This window comes from Crocodylus siamensis, chromosome 2 (genome assembly GCF_052110815.1).
Source record: "Crocodylus siamensis isolate JL-2025a chromosome 2, ASM5211081v1, whole genome shotgun sequence".
NCBI lineage: Eukaryota > Metazoa > Chordata > Crocodylia > Crocodylidae > Crocodylus > Crocodylus siamensis.
Window position 1 is genome coordinate 266,052,885 of NC_143396.1, and position 17,888 is coordinate 266,070,772.

A 17,888-nucleotide genomic window follows, 5' to 3' on the forward strand; every position below is an offset into this window, starting at 1 on the left:
AGCACTTCATATCAATGCTCCTCACTTAATGGTCAGGGACAATTCAAAGTCTGTTCTTCCTCTCTAAAGCATTATACAGGCTGTGGTCCAAGTAACTAAAAGACATGTCCCTCCAATGATACCAATGAACAGCATCAGGTGCAATGCCTGAGAGCATCTAACTTGGATGGATTTTGATGGGGAAAAGTCAATCCGAGTGAAAAGTATTCAAAGCGTGGAACTCTCCACCAGAGAAACTCCACTGGAATCAGGAGAGCACAGCGTGAGATCCTTCTGTCTTCCACTGCCGCCGATGATCTGATTTCAGTAGGGTCGGGTTTTCATGGGGAGAGAGAACCTCTAAGTGATTTGTTCTGGGTCACCAAACAGTCCAGTGGTAGAGTATGACTCATCATACCACTCTTGCTCCATATGCTCCCTGTCTCTCGTCTTTACTTCTATGATTAACTGGATCTTAGTGAAGTCAGGAGCACCCAGGGATTTTACAAACTGCATGCCATGAAACAGTTTCTTCTATCTCCTATGTGCACACACCTGTCTGTTTGATTTATGGTGTACTTTTACTTTGCAGAGCTATATTTGACTTCACGTTAACTTCTCATTTTGCCCCTTTTAAGAAGGAGGTATTTTGATAAAAAATGATACTTAAAAGAAAAAAAAAGGCAAAAATCTGGCCCAGATAAGCAACAGAGTGATATCCATTCATGGTTAAAGGTCTGAGCACATGTTGTCTCTACCCAGCAATTTACTATTCTATTCTCTTCTATACCTACCAGACCATATTAGATCACATAATTGTCTGTATGCATACGCAATGAATCAGTCAATTCTCTTAACATTTTTGAGTGCAAGTTAGTGTATGTTGTCAATGCCTACTTGCAATGATATTCTTATTCCATCTCTATTATACTAGATGCACAGTAATAACCTGTTCAAGCAAGCTTCTATAGAATCATCCATCAAAATGACTCCGAGCCATAGCAACAACTTAGCACATTTTTCTCACACTGATGGCAAGGATGGCTGTGATTCTCTACATTTGTAGAGGGTCCAAGACAATATTACATCATTTTACATAAACAAACAGCACCATGTAGCTCTTCATATTTTCAAGGTGCACTTTGTAAATATTATCAAAGGTGTTTCAGGGGAGCTAAGATGAAAATCTGTTCATTAATCCCATTTTCCAGGTGGAAGAGGGTATGTCTTCATTGCTGGAATTAGCCCAGGCTCGCCATGCCTACACAGTATGTCTACATGGGTCTAGCAATCATGAAAACGTGCACAATGTTTCTGTACTAGCCAGCATGCTTGAATAGATTCCTGGTAGGATATCCATGGTTTTTAGCAGTGCATTAAACTGGATTTCTCCATGAATTCATTTGCAGGGTGAGTAAGCACATACGAAGCCATCATCTGTGACAGTGACATAAGAACAATGCTTTACATAAACAGCTTCCATTTTGACGTTACAGAGAGTTTAGAAAGTTAAATGAAGCAACATTTGGCACCAGGAGCTTTCAATGACAGTGTCTTTAAGGAATTAATCTGGCAAACCAGAAAATGATTCATATTCTCTGCCAATCTATTTCATTCATTCCAGTCTGCTAAACACAACAGTGTTGTTTTGGGCATGTTTCCCCAAATGCTGGGTCTTACTGATGTCACACTACAGCTTTACCAAAGGCTGGTATCAACTTCTGGCCAAATGGCAGCATAAGAGGAGGTTTTCTTGGACAGCACCTCTATTCTAGTGCTGTGGAAATGCAGTAAAAATGGAGCACACAAAATGAGGTTAAAACACTAAGCCAGCATAGGTGACTTCCAGGGCTGAGAAAGAAAGGAGTGGGGGAAGCGGGGTGGTAAGAGAAAAAACGTGCAGTCCACATGGAATGGCAGGATATCACTGGAGACTAACAGCACCCGAGGTTTGATTAGCTTGCATTCCAAGCTTGCATTAGCTGCCAAATAGGGAAGTTGCCAGCTTAGTTTGATGCCAAACCCAAGCTCAAGCCTATATCCTCAGTGAGCCAAGAAGTAAAAGCATCCACAAGTCCAAGTTAGATATTTTTCTGTGTCACCTGAAGTAGGGTTTTGGGGGGAGCAACATCAAGGTTAAAGCTCAGGCCATTTTTGCAATAAAAACATCTTCAAAAGTTTAAACAACATGCCTATGGGTGCAGAGGGAGTCACTGGCAGAGGAGACAACAGAATGAGACCATTTCTTGCCTCCTGTGTTCAAACCATTAGAGACACTGCCTCCTCTCAACAAGAAGAACATTCCATGCTTCTCAAGCGGCCACTCTCCACATATAGCTACTACAAGATAGGCTGCTGTTGGACCATAAATGAGTCTTAACACCATCTGCAGTTCTGCTATATAGGGGCTGAAGTGTCGTGCAGGACTCCAAGCATGTTGCAGGGTACCATCTTGGGCAGCAGTAATCAGTTTCTGTGACAACAGCCCCACTATAAAAATATTCACAAGCTGCTTCCCGCAGAAGGTTCAAATAAGTCAGTACTTTTTTGGAGATTGGAAAGAGACTCATCAAGGAAGTCCATGTGGAACTCATTAGGTGCTGAAAGCCTCATGCATTTCAAAGGGCAGCTGCAAGAAAACTAGAAGCAGGGAAAGAGAAATCCCACCAAAACAGGAGAAAATGTCAAGGAGTAGCCAGCAGATATCAGGCACTCCCCTAAACTCTCCCCAGAACTACACACCACATCATTGCAAAGAGGGAGTAAGATCCAGCTAAGGTTTGAGTCACAGATTTAATTATGTTTATATACTAATATCGGTCATTCATCATTTTGGTGACAGGCATCGTATTTCTCCAAGTTTCACTTCACTCCAGAGCCCTTAATTCTTAGAGGTGTTGCAGCAATGCACTGCAGACTTTAGAAGCAGCTGGAAAATGTATTTGACAATAGCTAAAGTGTTAAAGAACGATGCGTGTTTATTCCAAGGGAGTAGGGCCTGGCTTTTCAGACTGGGACTTGAGAGAGGCTGGAAGCACATAGGAGAATGAGCTCCAGCTCCACGCTGTTTCCCTGTACTCACAGCCAGCCAAGATTCTTAGAGAGATTTCCTCACCTCAAGGATATGCAATCATTTTGATTATGGCCACCTCAGATCGGAAGCAAAGCCCAGCCCTATATATATATGAGTCTCTTTCCAGCTCACGAAGAGAACAGAGTATAATGTGGAACTTGGCCCCCATCCCTTAAGTCTCACCATAAAGAGCATCACATGGCAGCCTGTCCTACTTTTCTCATCTCCTTTCTCTCACAGTCTCACAGAAGAGGATCAAAGATGCCACATCTCAGCACCAATTCTCAACACTGACACCTCACATTGGGGCACAGAGATGGTCCACAAGACAGCTCACTTAGCTTGAGCTCCCACCGAAGGAGACTCTCGTCTCGCTCTGCTCCTAAGGACAGAACTTTGGACGCGAGATACAAGACATGTTTAAACTGAGCCCGATGTGAACAAATGTGGGTTGGGGGTGGGGGGTGATGCAAGAAGTATCATCTGACTAGTACAGCACAATAAAACTCTAGCCAAACTATTAGCAGTTATGCAGGGATTAGAAAGGAGACAAGTAAGTCCCCGAGGTCTGTTACTCACCTCATGAGAGTTGGTTCCATGAGCCACTCTGGTTTTACAAACTATATAAACAGAAAAGATAACCACAGTGAGCATGTGAAATGAGCCATGTACAAACACCTTAAACACCTTTGTGCTCAACTATAATGATCTAACAGACCAAGACCAACTGCAACAGGACTCACTAGCTCTCTCCTGACATGCTGACCACCACCATAGAGTCTAGCCTGCTCTGAACCACAGTTTCTTACAGCTAGTTTGCAACCAAAGTTGAGTCATACCAAGTGAGAGGGAAGGCAGCAGGAGGGAAATATATGGCCCAGCAGATAAATTTGGCATTAAGTTTGGGAGAGGAACAAAGCATCCGCTACAAAAGACTAAAGTAGCAGCAGCTGTGTTGCCAACTCTCATGATTTCTCCATGAATTATGAGATTTCAGCTGTAGCTCATCTGGCAGTGATTTAAAATTTCAGCTTTCGGGAAAACCCTGAGGATTGGCTGCCTTCCACACTTCCCCAGCTCCTAGGGAACAGCAACCAATCAGGGCTGCTGCAGGATGCAGACAGGGCTTCATCCCTTATCCTTAGGAGCCACACATTTCCCACATGGAGGAACAAATACCCCAGCAATTCAAAGGATCCTGGATCCCTCTTCCTTATTCCCACCTGTAAATGATAAGAGCATGTACACTCTCCATCACCTCCTTCCTTCTCCATGGGCGAGGGGAAGAAAAAATTAGGGAGAATGGAAAACACTAAGTGCTACACACATGCTGAGTAAAGGTTGTAGCTGTGCTGGTCTAAGGACATGGGCAGACAAGATTCTTTAGGTAAATCCAGTATCTTTTATTAGACCAACAAACATAGTTGGAAAAGTTCTTCTTTGCAAGCTTTCAAACACCCTTAGTCAGGCTGAGGATGCTTCCTCAGCCTAACGAAGGATGTTTGTACCCAAAAGCTTGCAAAGAAGAACTTTTCTAACTATGCTTGTTGGTCTAATAAAAGATACTGGATTTACCCAAAGAACCTTGCCCTACACACGTGCTGAGGAAAAGCAATGGAAATTCAAAAATCCACGTGCAGGAAATAAATCACAGAATAAATTTTTTAAAAGAGAGCTGCATGATTTTTTTGCAATCTTGTGATTCTTTGAAGCTTGGGAGCTGGCAGTACTGCAGTGCTAATTGTTGGGAGCCACTGCTTGAGTTCTGCAACCTGAGGACTACAAAGCCAGGCTGTCACTGGCCAGTCCATAATAAGAACAAGCTAGAAAGTCAAAGCTTTTCACAGTGGTGTTTAAGGGGTGTTTTAATCTAACTTCAGGATATCTGCATCTCTTGGTGGATGCAGCCTCTGTGAGAACAGGCATGAAGTGCTTCAGTGTGGCTTTCCTTCAGTTCCCTACAAAGCAACACTGCATAATCCAGTAGACGAATACAATCAAGCAGACACTGACAAGTAAGAAAGTAAAGTGAAGAAAATGAAGGAAGGAAGAATCACAGGCACCCATTATGATGGTGCAGGCAATTTACTGTAGCTGCTATAGGCTGCATTCCCTGAAGCCAGTCTTCCAAGCTAGGGACATGCGTTACACATAAACCTATTTAAAGTGATCAGAAACTGGTTTAAACCAGTAACAGAACAGATGTTCAGTGCACATAAACCAGTTTGAAAATGGCTGAAACTGGTTTGCGATAAACCTGGCTGAATGTAGTATCAGACGTAACGGATTTGGGTCTAACTGGTTTATGCAATGTCTGTCCTAGACCCTTTGCTGGTTTACGTTAAATCAGACCCCCTTGGCATCCCGGCATGCTCTCTGGACTGGGCAGGGCTCTCTGTGCCACAGTAGGCTGGTCCCTCCCCCTTGCTGCCTGGCTGGAGCTCAGCAGAGACCGAAGACATCTGCCTGGCTTCTGCCCCCACTCCCCATCCCTTACACAGACACACAGCATTAGCCAGCAGACCACATGCCAGCTGCAGTCCATGCTGTGGCAGACCGGACAAAGGCACAATCAACAAGTAGCTAGCAATGTCTTTCTATTGTTTTCTTGATGGGGTGATAAACACTTATCAATTCTCTGCTGGGCTGGTAGGAGAGATGGGGGACCCCTCCCTAATCCTGTTGGGACCTGGCCACACCCCTCTCAACTCAGCACTGTGGAAGGGAAGGGAGGGCTCCTCTAGCACCTGCACCCCCCTTGGCTTCTAGTCTGAGCCACTGCAGCCATGTGCCTGCATGTCTGGGATGTCTGTGAAGTTACAAAACTGATTCAGTCTGGCCAGGTTAGACTAACCTACATAGATTGAATCAATTCAGGCTCAGGTTTTTTGAATGTCTGCCCCTAGCCCCAGTCTATTTTTTTTAAACTCTTGACACAGTAAGAGTATATTTGCAGTCTGGATTGAGATGGAAACTGATTCTGTTTCAAGAAAAATAATACTCTGTGGGAGTAACCTCTAGAGCAAGTTCAAGGCAACAGGGTAACTTCATAAGAACCATTAGCGTTTCCCAGGAATGCAGTTTTGTTTATGGCAGAGATGTGCTTATAATAATGAATACCAAATCAGGAGCAAGTAAAAGCTGGCGGGGAAGGATTTGGATTCTCGGAACAACTGTTCTGTTTAAGAGTGTTTGTTTTAAGAAGGTTAATACATCTCCTAAAATCTTGATGAGACAGTGTTTTGGTTACAGTGTCCTCCAAGGAGGAGAATTAAGAAAATAGTAGAAGTAATAGGAAATCTATTTACATACTGAAAGGAAATGATAGTCCCTTCTTCTCTATGAGCTGCAAGGTATCTTCTCCACAGGCACTTGTCAGCTCCATAAAGGGCGGTGAACAGATTCTCTCATCTGCAAGACAAAAAGGGCAATCAAATGGAGATCAGGGGATTTTGCCTCCCAGTCAGTGTTCACATAAGCTCTTTTCCTTCCTCGTACTTCAGTTAGTAAATTAAAAAAGCACTGGGGAGATCATCTGCTAAACCTGGACTGGGCTTCTGGGAATTTACAGCAACTGCAGGCCCTAAATTAGAGACGATCTTTGGAAAAAGGAATAGTTAAAGGAACAACATTTTCACAAATAGCATCACGAGAAGTGCACAGATATATTGGTCCACATCAGATCAGCACCGATAAAAGGAAAATTGACGTTACTGTCAATTGCCTTTTTGGGCCAATATAGCTGATAATGTCACTGATAAATGCCATGTGCATGTGCGCAGCTGCAGCATGCACATGACATGGAGTGCAGCCCAGCAGCTTGGAGACCAGGGTCCTGCTGGTAAATCTGGGAGGGGAAAAGGCGTGCAGGAGGGAAGGGGCAGCAGATCGAGGCCCCCATGGTGAGAGAATGAATGGAGCAAGGGCACAGGCAGATGCTGCCCAGCCAAGGTGGGGCGGGGCACAGGATGGAGCCACAGACAGATTGTGCACGGGGGTAGGAGGGATGGCAGCTCCTGTCACTACGTACATCTGTGGGGGAGGCATAGGGGGGTATGTGTTCCCCTGTATTTGTGCGCAGGGTGGGGGTGGGCTGCCTGCTGTAGGCTTGGGGTCAGAGGCTGCACTTGCCTCTTCTCAGTAGGGAGAAGGGTGTGTTTGGGGTGGCAGGGGCAGGGTGGGTGGTGGCAGTGCTGGGAGGGCGGACTATGGGGTGGGCTACAGCCATACCCAAAATTCACCATACTCCACCCTCCCAGTGCTGCCATGACTGCCCCCACCTCCCACTAGGAAGAGGCCAGCACAGCCCCCAACCCCAAGTCCACAGTGGGCAGCCCACCCCCACCCCAAGCACACATCCAGGGTGGGGCACATGCCCCCATGCCTCCCCTGGGGGTGCACACAGCGGTGGGGAGCCACCCCCCAGACAAGTTGTCCGTGGCTCTGTTCCATACCTTGCCCTGCCCCAGCTGGGCAGCCCCTGCCCTAGCTGGGAAGCCCCATCCTCTCCCTCATCATGGGGCTCTTGATCTGCCCCATGTGCCTTCCCTCCCCCAGGAGCACATATGGTTCCATCTCATGTCTCTTCTCCCCACACAGACTTACCTACTGGATGCTGCTTTCCAAGCTGCGGGGCTGTATATCGTCTATTGGATCGGTATCGACTGATATGGCTGGTTAATAAAATCGGCCGTCGGTATCAGCCAAGAAAAAAAAAGAGTCTTTACTGGTGCACCCCTAAGCATTACAAAAAACTTGGCCACTTTCGAGAATTTAGCTGCCTGTGATTTGCCCATGGCTACTGTAGGGAACAGAGTACAGAGCTTAGCTCTCAGTCTAGTGCTGGAGAGCAGGGCTGGGCAGCAGTTGCTGTGCTGGGCTGCACACTGATAGAGAGCAGTCAGGTGACTCCTCCCCAGCTATATTCATTTGTGCCATGTGCAGATGCTCCCTCTCACCGTCACCCCTCTGTTGTGCTCCACTGCACTTCATGTATGGACACTACCTCTGTTCCTCTGCTGTAATGCATCATACCATACATGAATACTCCCCCCTGCACTGAACTGCTTTATATGGTGTGTGGGCACCCCCAATACCACTCCATAGCACCAAATGTATGCCCCCAACCCAACCCAGCTAGAGGTTGCACCACCTCATCCTGCCTGTGGGGCAAGGCAGACCACAAATGCTGGAGAAAGGAAGGGGAGCCCGGAGAACCCTACTGCCACACCAGAGCAATGGGGGGGGGAGTGACAGCTGGGTGGGAGCCTGAGGGCTGCAAACTGACCCCTCGCCGGCTACGTACAACCCATGGGCCACCAAGTAGACAGCCCTGCCACAGACTAGCACTTACAAGAACATCTCAGTGATTTAGGGCACATCTTCCAGAAGATAGATATGCATATTCTGGAATACGAATGGGTTAGCCAAAAAAGAGTACAGATTCCAGCAGTTGTAAGGCGAACTGCACCGATCTCAGAATATCAACCAAGAATCAACACAGAAGGTGGGAGAAGAATGATCATTAACAGCATTGCTGTCAACAGTAAATTGCATTTTTGCATCAACTAGCAATTTTCCTTGGCAGGAAGCAAAACAAGCGTGAAATCTTGATCATTTGGGTTAACATTTATACTGGACACTAAGACACCAACCAGGTTGTGGCCCTAATGTTCCACACACTTTACAATCAGGCTTAAGGGAATTTTCAAACTAAAAAATGAGTATAATAATTCTAACTACTCAAGTGTTCCTTGGCATCTGGAAATCACTTTATAAACATTAATTTAATCCCCCTACCCTCACACACTATCACCCCATTGTGCAAATGGGAAAACTGAGGCATCAAAGACTATAGAGGGGGTAGAACAGTAGATTTGGATTATACTTCAACAAGTTCTGAGCTCTTCTTCTGCCATAAAAAGTTCTCCCCTGCAAAAACTTCAAGCTTTATTTTCATGTGCCCTGAAAGGAGCAGGCTTACAAAGAAGATTGATGCTTTGAGGTCAGTTTCTAAAATGCAAAACACAGCATCCCAGACTTCAAAGCTTTCAGCTCATTGCTATGAAAACATAAGACAGCATCCAAAAGTGACAGGTACTGTAATATTTACAAGCTTCTGCCAGAGCAAAGTTTCTTAATTTGGATTAATTTGAGAAATCAGATTTAGTTTATGGATACATGGGAACAACTTTGGCTCTGCCAGCTTTCCCACCCTTGTGCATGAGGCTCACAAATAACTTTTGCCATCACTATGTAAATTCAGGAGCACATATGGTTCCATCTCTTTCCTCTATTCATCTCCCAAGCAAAATGAAATTGGATATAGATATATTTTAATGCTTTTGCCAGTTGCATGACACTTGCTTGTCTAGGGGAAAAGAAAGAAACCAATTTCTTAGAACATCTTAGTGCTTAAAAACAGCTAGATCAACAAAGAAAGGGGAAGGGAAAACACTTTGAACCTCCAAGTGCTCCAATTTGCTGCCACAGATAAGGGCTTGCAGCCCACCAGAGATCTGCCATCTAAAGGACAGCTGTGGCCTGCTGAAGCCACTGGAACAGTCTGTTAACTCAATGGGAAAGCACTTTGCCCCTAAGCTTAATATCCTACCACAGCTGTGAACACAAAGCCATTTCTCAGCATTAAAACGTGCCAGTGTGTGTGGTTAAAGGCAGTTGTTCATTTTGAAGAAACAGCCCCTAGTCACCAATTACTGTCTGGTCCAGGGCTGCACACGCTGCACTGCTTTCTGGGGAAAAGCATCTAGCTTTCTCCACCAAATCCCCATTATCAGAAAGCAAAGCCAGCTTAGTCCAGCTGCTTGCCATCAGAACTGGGAAGGGCCAATCTCGATACTGTCTCGCATCAGAGAGAACTAGTTATGTCACAATCGGAAACCGGGTCATGCGCCCAGAATGGATTTAACCCTTTGTGCTAACAGACTTTATCAAGAGACTCTGTATTTGTTTGCATTCTAGCATCAGACAGTAGTGGTTGTAGTCACCATTTCTTGAGAAAACAGTGGTGACCTGTTGCCAGCGGAAAACACCAGCAAGAGGAACAAAACAGCCATAGCAAGAGTGTGTTCTAGAAGCGAGAGCAAGAGCAGCGGCCCTGCCAGCAACTCACTGCACTGACACCTTCTTGCTTCTGTGTGTAAAAACTGGCACAATTGTGATTTTTATGGCAGAGGTATAGTAAGGACAAAATAATGATGCATTTAAAAGTGCCTGGATACCTGCTAACGCAGGATGTTACACACGACTCATCCTTCCTAGAGCTGCACAGGGCTAGGAAAAGTCGTAACATTTATTTTTGTGGGAAAGCAGCAGATATGACTCAGAATACATCCACACAGCAGGAGGCAGTTCAAGCTATAGACACACTGCTATTTTTCACACTAGAATTGTACCTCCCAGCAGGGTGGTTAAAAGAACTATAACATTTCTTCTCCTCAGGCAGAAAGATTCAGTTATGTGTGCATATATTTTCTGTAAGGCGTTCCAAAAGAAATTAAGATAAATGTTTAAAAAAACAAAATATTGTTTTTTGGGACCATCCTGACTCCAAATATCTAGTTTTTGAATTTCATCCAAGCACTGGAAAACATTTGAGAGAAACAGATGCGTGTTTAAGGAATAATAGGCCATTTTTTGTCAAAAAGCTCAACTGGTTTTGAGCAGAAATTGACTGAGAGCATGTTTCAGCCAAATGAACACTAATAAGCGGTGCCATGGGGCAGCGGAGAGATCCTCTTGTCCTTATGCACTGAAGAAGTGGCCTCTACATGCTTCATTTCCTAGCAAGTCACTATCACTATTTCCTAGCAAGTTTATGGATAGCCTACAGCAACTAAACAACAAGGGAGCCCAGCAATAACATGAGGGAATATTTTAAAAGGTGCTTTTCTTGCTAAAAGTATTTTCCAGAGTTTTGTAAAGTAAAAACTATCACCCACAAGGGGAACTACAATCCAGCCTTCTGGTCTCCTGGAAACCTTCAAGGCTTATTTGTTATAATACTAATTAAAGCAAAGGGTAACAAGTTCATTTCCATACAAACTTGATTGTCAACAATTGCCTTTTATTGAAACCAAACCATCAGTGGAGAAATCACTTTAAAAATCTAAGGAATGCCATGATGTAATAGACTCACTAATTTCTTAAACCCTGAGTTTACTCAGTCTGAACCTGACTTACTGGAGCTGGGTTTGCATTCTGGAAGACTATATCAGAGACCCGAGGCTGGAAATGCAATTCTAGATGTCTGTTTTTCAATTTAAACTAGCAAGCGGTCTGGCCCCGGTCTCTTTTTACAACTATTCCTTTCTCTTCCTTTGATTCCCCTGCCCCCAGAGCATGGATGCAGATAAGCAGCATCTGGGAGACAGAAGCACATAAAAGAGCCACAAGGTGATGCAACGGGGCAGAGATGGCCTCGTTCTTTAAAGCTCTGCTGTATCTGGGCCTGAATGTGACATTTAGTTCTGGGTGTTTCTTTCTTAGAATGCCATAGCGCTGGAAAGAGTTTACAGGGGAGCCAAAAAAAGATCAGTGACATGACTGAAAGACGAAGATTAACAGGGTAGAATATGGATAACGTGGCAAAGCAACAAATGAGAAAGATGAAGACTATAACACCAAAGACATCAGTCCTGAGAAGAGAAATATTTTTGTCTGAGGTGAAGTGAGCTGCAACTTAGGGAAAAGTTAGGCAGAATACCAGCTGGAAAAGGATTTCCTGGCAGTGAAACACAGTACAGGCAGTCCTCATCTTACGGCGTCTCGACTTATGGCGATTCACACTTGCGGTGCTCCGCCATTTACACCCACGTTATTATTTACAGTGCTGGATCCTTGCACTTACGGCATGACAGCAACTCAGGTGGCACACAAACATCCATCCATCACCCAATCACTTTGCTTTCTGATGTGCTCCGGCACGCAAGTTTCTTGTATTCTTTGATTCTTAGTGCATGCTAGGCTTTATTATATATTCAGTCCTTAAAAATGGCTGATAAAAGGAAAAGGCAGTATTCTAGTGATGGTGACGGGCGCTACACCCAGTCACTTGGCACAGGCTTACTGGGCTGGAACTGCTGCCTGGGGGCACAGGGCTCCTGGCTCTGACCCCAGGCAGGGCAGGACTCACTCCTGGGGTGGGTGGATCCCACCAGCACCCCAGCAGCTTTGATGTTTATGGTCATTTCTATAAAAAGTTGGGCATCAGGCTCTTGGTCAGGAACATAACTCCCTATTATAACATTGTTTCTATGGGAAAATCAAATTAGACTTGCATTGTTTCGACTTAGTGCCTTTTCCAGGAACGTAACCTGCCGTAAGTGCGAGGACTGCCTGTAGATATCTCAATAACTGGAATTTTTAAAAGTTGAACCAAGCCTAAGGTAGGAGACTGCAGAGGACAAACCTGGACTGACAAAGGGAAGATCATGTGTATAAAAAGGCAAGATTTTTTTGTAGGTGCTATCTTTTATTGGGCCCCCTACAGGGTTAGACCGAGTCTATCCCAACCATGCAGCTGGTTAAATAAAAAGGTATTACCTGCATCTTGGTAAGATAAATAAAAGGTAAATCCTTGCATCTTGCATATTCCTAGGAACCATCATGATTACTGTTGGCTTAGAAATGGTATTTAAAGGCCTGTTTTGGGGGGGAATTGGCTTATAGGTATAGATATATGCATAATAAAGGGGTCAAGATGGGCAGCAGGGGTTAAATAGGTTTCTGAAGAGCCTGGGAGACGCACACACCACTTCTCATGGCCCTGAAAGCAGATGGGCTGTCTAACACAAGACCAACAAAGACACAGTTTAGAAACAGCCTGGGAATGTACCATACTGTCCCATAACACAAGATAAGTGATACCAGCTACAAGGCCCCAGAGCAGAGAGGGGGCTGAGTCCCAGTTTTGGGGGAACAGACCAAATTAGAAGGCCTGGAAGGCTACGTGGACGTGCAACCACAGACAGACAACCAACCAGAGATAGCCATGAATGAAGAGTAATCAAGGGGGAAGGAGAATACAAAAGCAGACACTTGAGATTAACAAATGGTCCCTACCTTTGTCTCGTCCCTCCTGTCATCCTCCTCTTCTTTGAGAGGGGTTCCCATCCCCATCCCCGTCCCCCATGAAGGGTCCCTGAGGCCACCATGGACTGACTGCATACCAGCAGTCCATCTCATGCTGCTCACTGGAGGGGCGCTGTGGGCTGTGGCATCCCACCTCCAGACTGCTGACACTTAAGAGAAGGAGCCTCAGAGTGGAGCCTGCATCCTGACCAGATGTACTTTGACTCTGATGACAGCCCTAGAATTGGTAGATATAGAATTGTTTAATTGTTCGTACTGTTGCTTTTTTGTTCTTACTCTGTATCAATGAATTCACCTATTATCAACTGGCAGGTGTTGTGGTCAGTCTGAGGGTTGTGTCTGCCCAGAACAAAGGTATGAGGGCTCGGTTCCTAAAATCCAGGGTCAACATTTACAGCATCACTCCAACACTACCACGAACTGAAAGGTCCTTTCTCCCTCTAACTCCTGTGATTCTTAAGATTTGTGGGAAAAAAGTATCATCATGGTACATTGGCAGTGCTTGGTCATGACAGCAACATGTATATAGACACTTTTCCCCTCAAAGAAAAGCAAGGAGTTCTGATCAAAAGGTTATACCACCCTCAGTACTGATGTTTCCATTTCCGAAAACGGTCCATCCCTCCCATCCATCACTGCTAGAAAAGAACATTAATCATAGGAACAACTAATGCTGTGGTACTATGGCTGAAGAGCTCTCCCACATGCTCACAATAAAACAACTTTTAAAGGGAAAAATTGCTTTTATATGGGAGTCTTTTCTCCAAAACTGAAAACTTCATCAAGACCATATATTGGTGCCACATGTTCTTGTTTAGCGCTATTCCAGTACTACATAGGCAATTCTTCTTACTTCAAGAGATTGCTATGAAACCTGTCACTAACAGCCAGAGATCCTAGTTCTCTGTTTACTAATAGCAAATTCTCAGAATTAACCTAAAAAAAAACAAAAAACAAACAAACAAAAAAAACTTACAAGTTTTCATTTAAAACCCCAAATCCACATTTTTCTGAGATTAAAATGAACTGCTACTTACATGCGCGCACACACACACACACCAGTTGGACACAATGATTTATTGCTTTAAAATTGTAAATATCAGTCTGGAAGCCTACCTGTGCCTCAACCATTATAATAAGATAAATTCTAAATACCTAAAATTGTTGGTGCTTATTTTGAGTTTAGCATGGAAAAATCAGAGCTCCCCCCACCTCTTTGCTTACCAGGACGCAGGTCCAGATGTGGCTGTGCAAACCCCCTCACCCCAATGACTTTGTGGTGCTGAGCAGCCCTGATATGCTGGTGCCCTGCTCATGACATTGCCCCTCACTCCCCACCCACAGCCCCCTGGGCTCTGCTAGTGCCCCTCACTCCTCAACCACAGCCCCCACTACTCCAGCCCTGCCAGAGGGGGACCCCAAATGCCAGGGCAATGAGGCCTGGGGCCTGCCCCCACAGCAGTGCCCGAGCCCTGGCTGCCACCTGTGGGAGGCAACAGCTGCTGCGGTCAGATCAGAGCCCGTGCTGGGGGGGGCACAGAGGACAGAGGAGGCAGATGCAGGTTGGCTATTGCAGGCTCGGGGCTTCCCACCCTACTGCCCACCCCCTGGGACCTCTGTAGTCGAGTAGGTAGGACCCAGAGCAGCAGCAGCAGAGGGCACAGCTCCATGCTGCCACCCCCACTACTGCCAGGTGGCACCTCACCATGGCAGCCTGGGGCTCCCAGTGGTAGCACCTAGCCTCCCCGTCCCACTCTGCCCTCCCACGCCAGGTCCTACAGCCCTCCAGGGGAGGGCAGCATGGTGGAAAACCCGTAGGCCACAGCCACCAGCCCACATCTGCCCTGCCCCGCGCACTAAACTGGGGGGCATCTGCCCCTCAACCCCCCGGGAATGCATGCAGCAGCGGGGAGCCAGCCCACCCCACCCTTGCTACGACCTAGACAAGCTGCCCGCAGCTCTGTCCCACTCCCTGCCTGGGCTGTGGGCCATACACCACCCCGGCTGGCCAGCAGTCCCAGTCCTAGCCTTGGCCAACTCCCTCCCTCACTATGGGGGCCTCAATTCCACACCACCTTCCCCTGACTTACCTGCAGCAGCTGCTCTCCAGGCTGCCTGGTGGCCATGTGCATGTGTGTGTTTTTCTCCTTAAAAGGAGAAAATCTGCAATTTTCTCTTTAAAAGATAAAAAGCAATGTTTTAATCACATTTTTCTGTGGTGAACAGAAAAATCTCGATCCCTGCTAATAATGCATGGGAGCTAACCAGCAATATAACTCCTGACCCCAGGATCCAGACTTACCACTGCTATAGCTCCCCTTAGACCCTCACTAGCAAGAGATTAAACAAAAGAACAGAAAGTCAGGAGAAAATGGTTCTTTTTTCCACAACTGACAATTGTGTGTGTGGGTGTGGCCAGGTCACAATGTCTCTGTGCTTTAGGTCCTGCCTCTTCAGAGCAGGGAACAAAGCCTGGTTACTGTGGCTTGGTTCAAAAGATAATACAAAGCTGTCCGAGATCTTTAGATAAAAGCATTATTAATGCACAGGGGTCAGCAACATTTTTTTGGCAGGGTGCCAAAAAACACCCACCACCTCAACTCATCAGATGTTGGAGTGCCAGGGGTGGATGGCAGGGGAGCCACAAGGGGCCCAATCCTTGTTGTGGCAGTGCAGCCCTGGCCCCTTCCACACTGTCCACCATGAGGCATGTGTGCCAAGCAAAATGCCTATTAGCACCACATTCTGGTACCTGTGCTGGGGGGGTTGCCTACCCCATGTTATAGGACATTAACGAACTACTCCTCAGAAACTCTGTCTTTAATGTTAGCTACCAAAACCTAATCCTTACAGAGCTGTCAGAAAGTCACAATCAAAAGAGCTCAGTGGTGCCTACTTAGCATCAACTTTAGTTGTAAAGGGAGAGGAGAGGGGGTACAGAACATGCACACAGTCCTTGGCCTGAAGGAGAATTTGGGAGGGAGTTGCACCATGTCTCTGAAGTGGAAAGAAAAAGAGGGCAGCACTCGAGGAACCTGTGGAAGTAAGGAGTGATCTGATGGCCACCTATAAGTTTATCAGGGGTGACCACCAGGATCTGGGAGAACGTTTGTTCACCAGAGCGCCCCAAGGGATGACGAGGTCGAACGGTCACAAACTCCTGCAAGACCGTTTCAGGCTGGACATAAGGAAGAATTTCTTTACTGTCCGAGCCCCCAAGGTCTGGAATGGTCTGCCAGCGGAGGTGGTTCAAGCACCTACATTGAACACCTTCAAGAGTAAATTGGATGCTCATCTTGCTGGGATCCTATGACCCCAGCTGACTTCCTGCCCTTTGGGCAGGGGGCTGGACTCGATCTCCCGAGGTCCCTTCCAGCCCTGATGTCTGTGAAATCTATGAGTCCCCCGTGTGTGCAGTTAGCTTGGCCTAAGGAAACAGCTACGTGAGTGACCCCCTAATTGTACTCGGCAACTATAAAGGCAAAGACAGTTCACTGCTCTCTGCATTTGTCTGGAGGAGCTGCAAGAGACACTGGTGAAGAAACAGGCTATAGTAATCCCTACATGATATAGGATGCAGAGAAGAGAATGCCATTGTTCCTAAGTGCTGACTTCCCTCGTAAATATTCATTAAAATAAAGTAGAAAGTGTCCATATTTAAGGAAAAGTAGTTCAGATTATTTACTATCAAAGGTTCCAGAAGCGTGATTCAGTCTTAAGTAATCAGCAAAGACCTGAAATAAAGGAACAACAGTTCTACATTTTTCCGCTTCCCTAAGAGGATATACCCAAATCACCTCTCTTTGAAAGAAAACATACTTGGCTCTGGAGCTTAAAAAGAAACTTATGCTTTTCAAAAAGAAAACCTTGAGTGTTTCAATAAGCTGTACTTCATCACCACTTTCACAAGTTGCTCTAATGCACTCCACACTGTGTGGATGTGCAAGATGTACTGTGTAGTTAGTACAGCACCTCCTTCTCTTAATACACCTGCTGGAAGAACCCTCACCCTTGACTCTGAAGCTTCACTTTCTACCAAAAGAAAAAACAAAAACAAAACCAGAGACAGACAGATGACTTTGTTTTTAATATTTTATAATAAAGGTTTAAAAAGTCAAAATGCAAACATATGTAGTCTCTCTCAGGTCTAAGCATAAAACATCTGTCAGCAACAAAAACACCATATCAAAAGAAACTGAATCAGCGCTTACCCCAACGATACCCTTCATGGGGCTAGACGTTTAGGACTAGTTGTCTGTCTTCCCCTCAGTGGTTCAGCATGACACTAGCTGGTCCACATTTTGTTGCAAGGTGAAGCCTCCAAATTCAGCTGTGACATGCACCCAAATCAAGAAGTGGAGAGGTAGAGAGGAGAAGATTTTTTTTGTAGCTAGGTTACTTTAGTTGGGAGGCTCATTTGAAACCCATTACCTGCTTCTCTTTTCCTCATTCAGAATATTTATAATCACAAGATAAATGCAGCTGTCATGAGAAGACCTCTTTTCTGTTGTTCGCAACTTGCTTTTCAGGATGAATGTTTTTATGTCTTGTCAAAGGGCACCAAAATCATTATTTTTTAAATAATGTCAAAACAAAATACTCTTCTAAATCTCACCTGTGTTCCATCCATTCCCCTTAGAAGGTCGATGCATGCATAAACTGCTACCAGCAGAAAAGATGTCCTCTGAAATATACCTTGATTTATAGATTCAGAGCCATCTGT

At 45.5% G+C, this 17,888-nt stretch overlaps 1 protein-coding gene across 3 annotated transcripts in view; it reads right to left on the reverse strand.

Annotated features, from left to right (window-relative positions):
* ITPK1 (inositol-tetrakisphosphate 1-kinase) overlaps window positions 1-17,888 on the reverse strand; it is a 230,712-nt gene that overhangs the window by 16,383 nt on the left and 196,441 nt on the right. For all 3 annotated transcript variants that reach the window (XM_090033903.1, XM_090033904.1, XM_090033905.1), the window contains 2 exons: window positions 6,365-6,463; window positions 3,632-3,672 (listed from right to left, as the gene is read on the reverse strand). In XM_090033903.1, coding sequence (XP_089890029.1) covers window positions 3,632-3,672; window positions 6,365-6,463 — 140 coding nt within the window. The remainder of the gene's footprint in view (window positions 1-3,631; window positions 3,673-6,364; window positions 6,464-17,888) is intronic.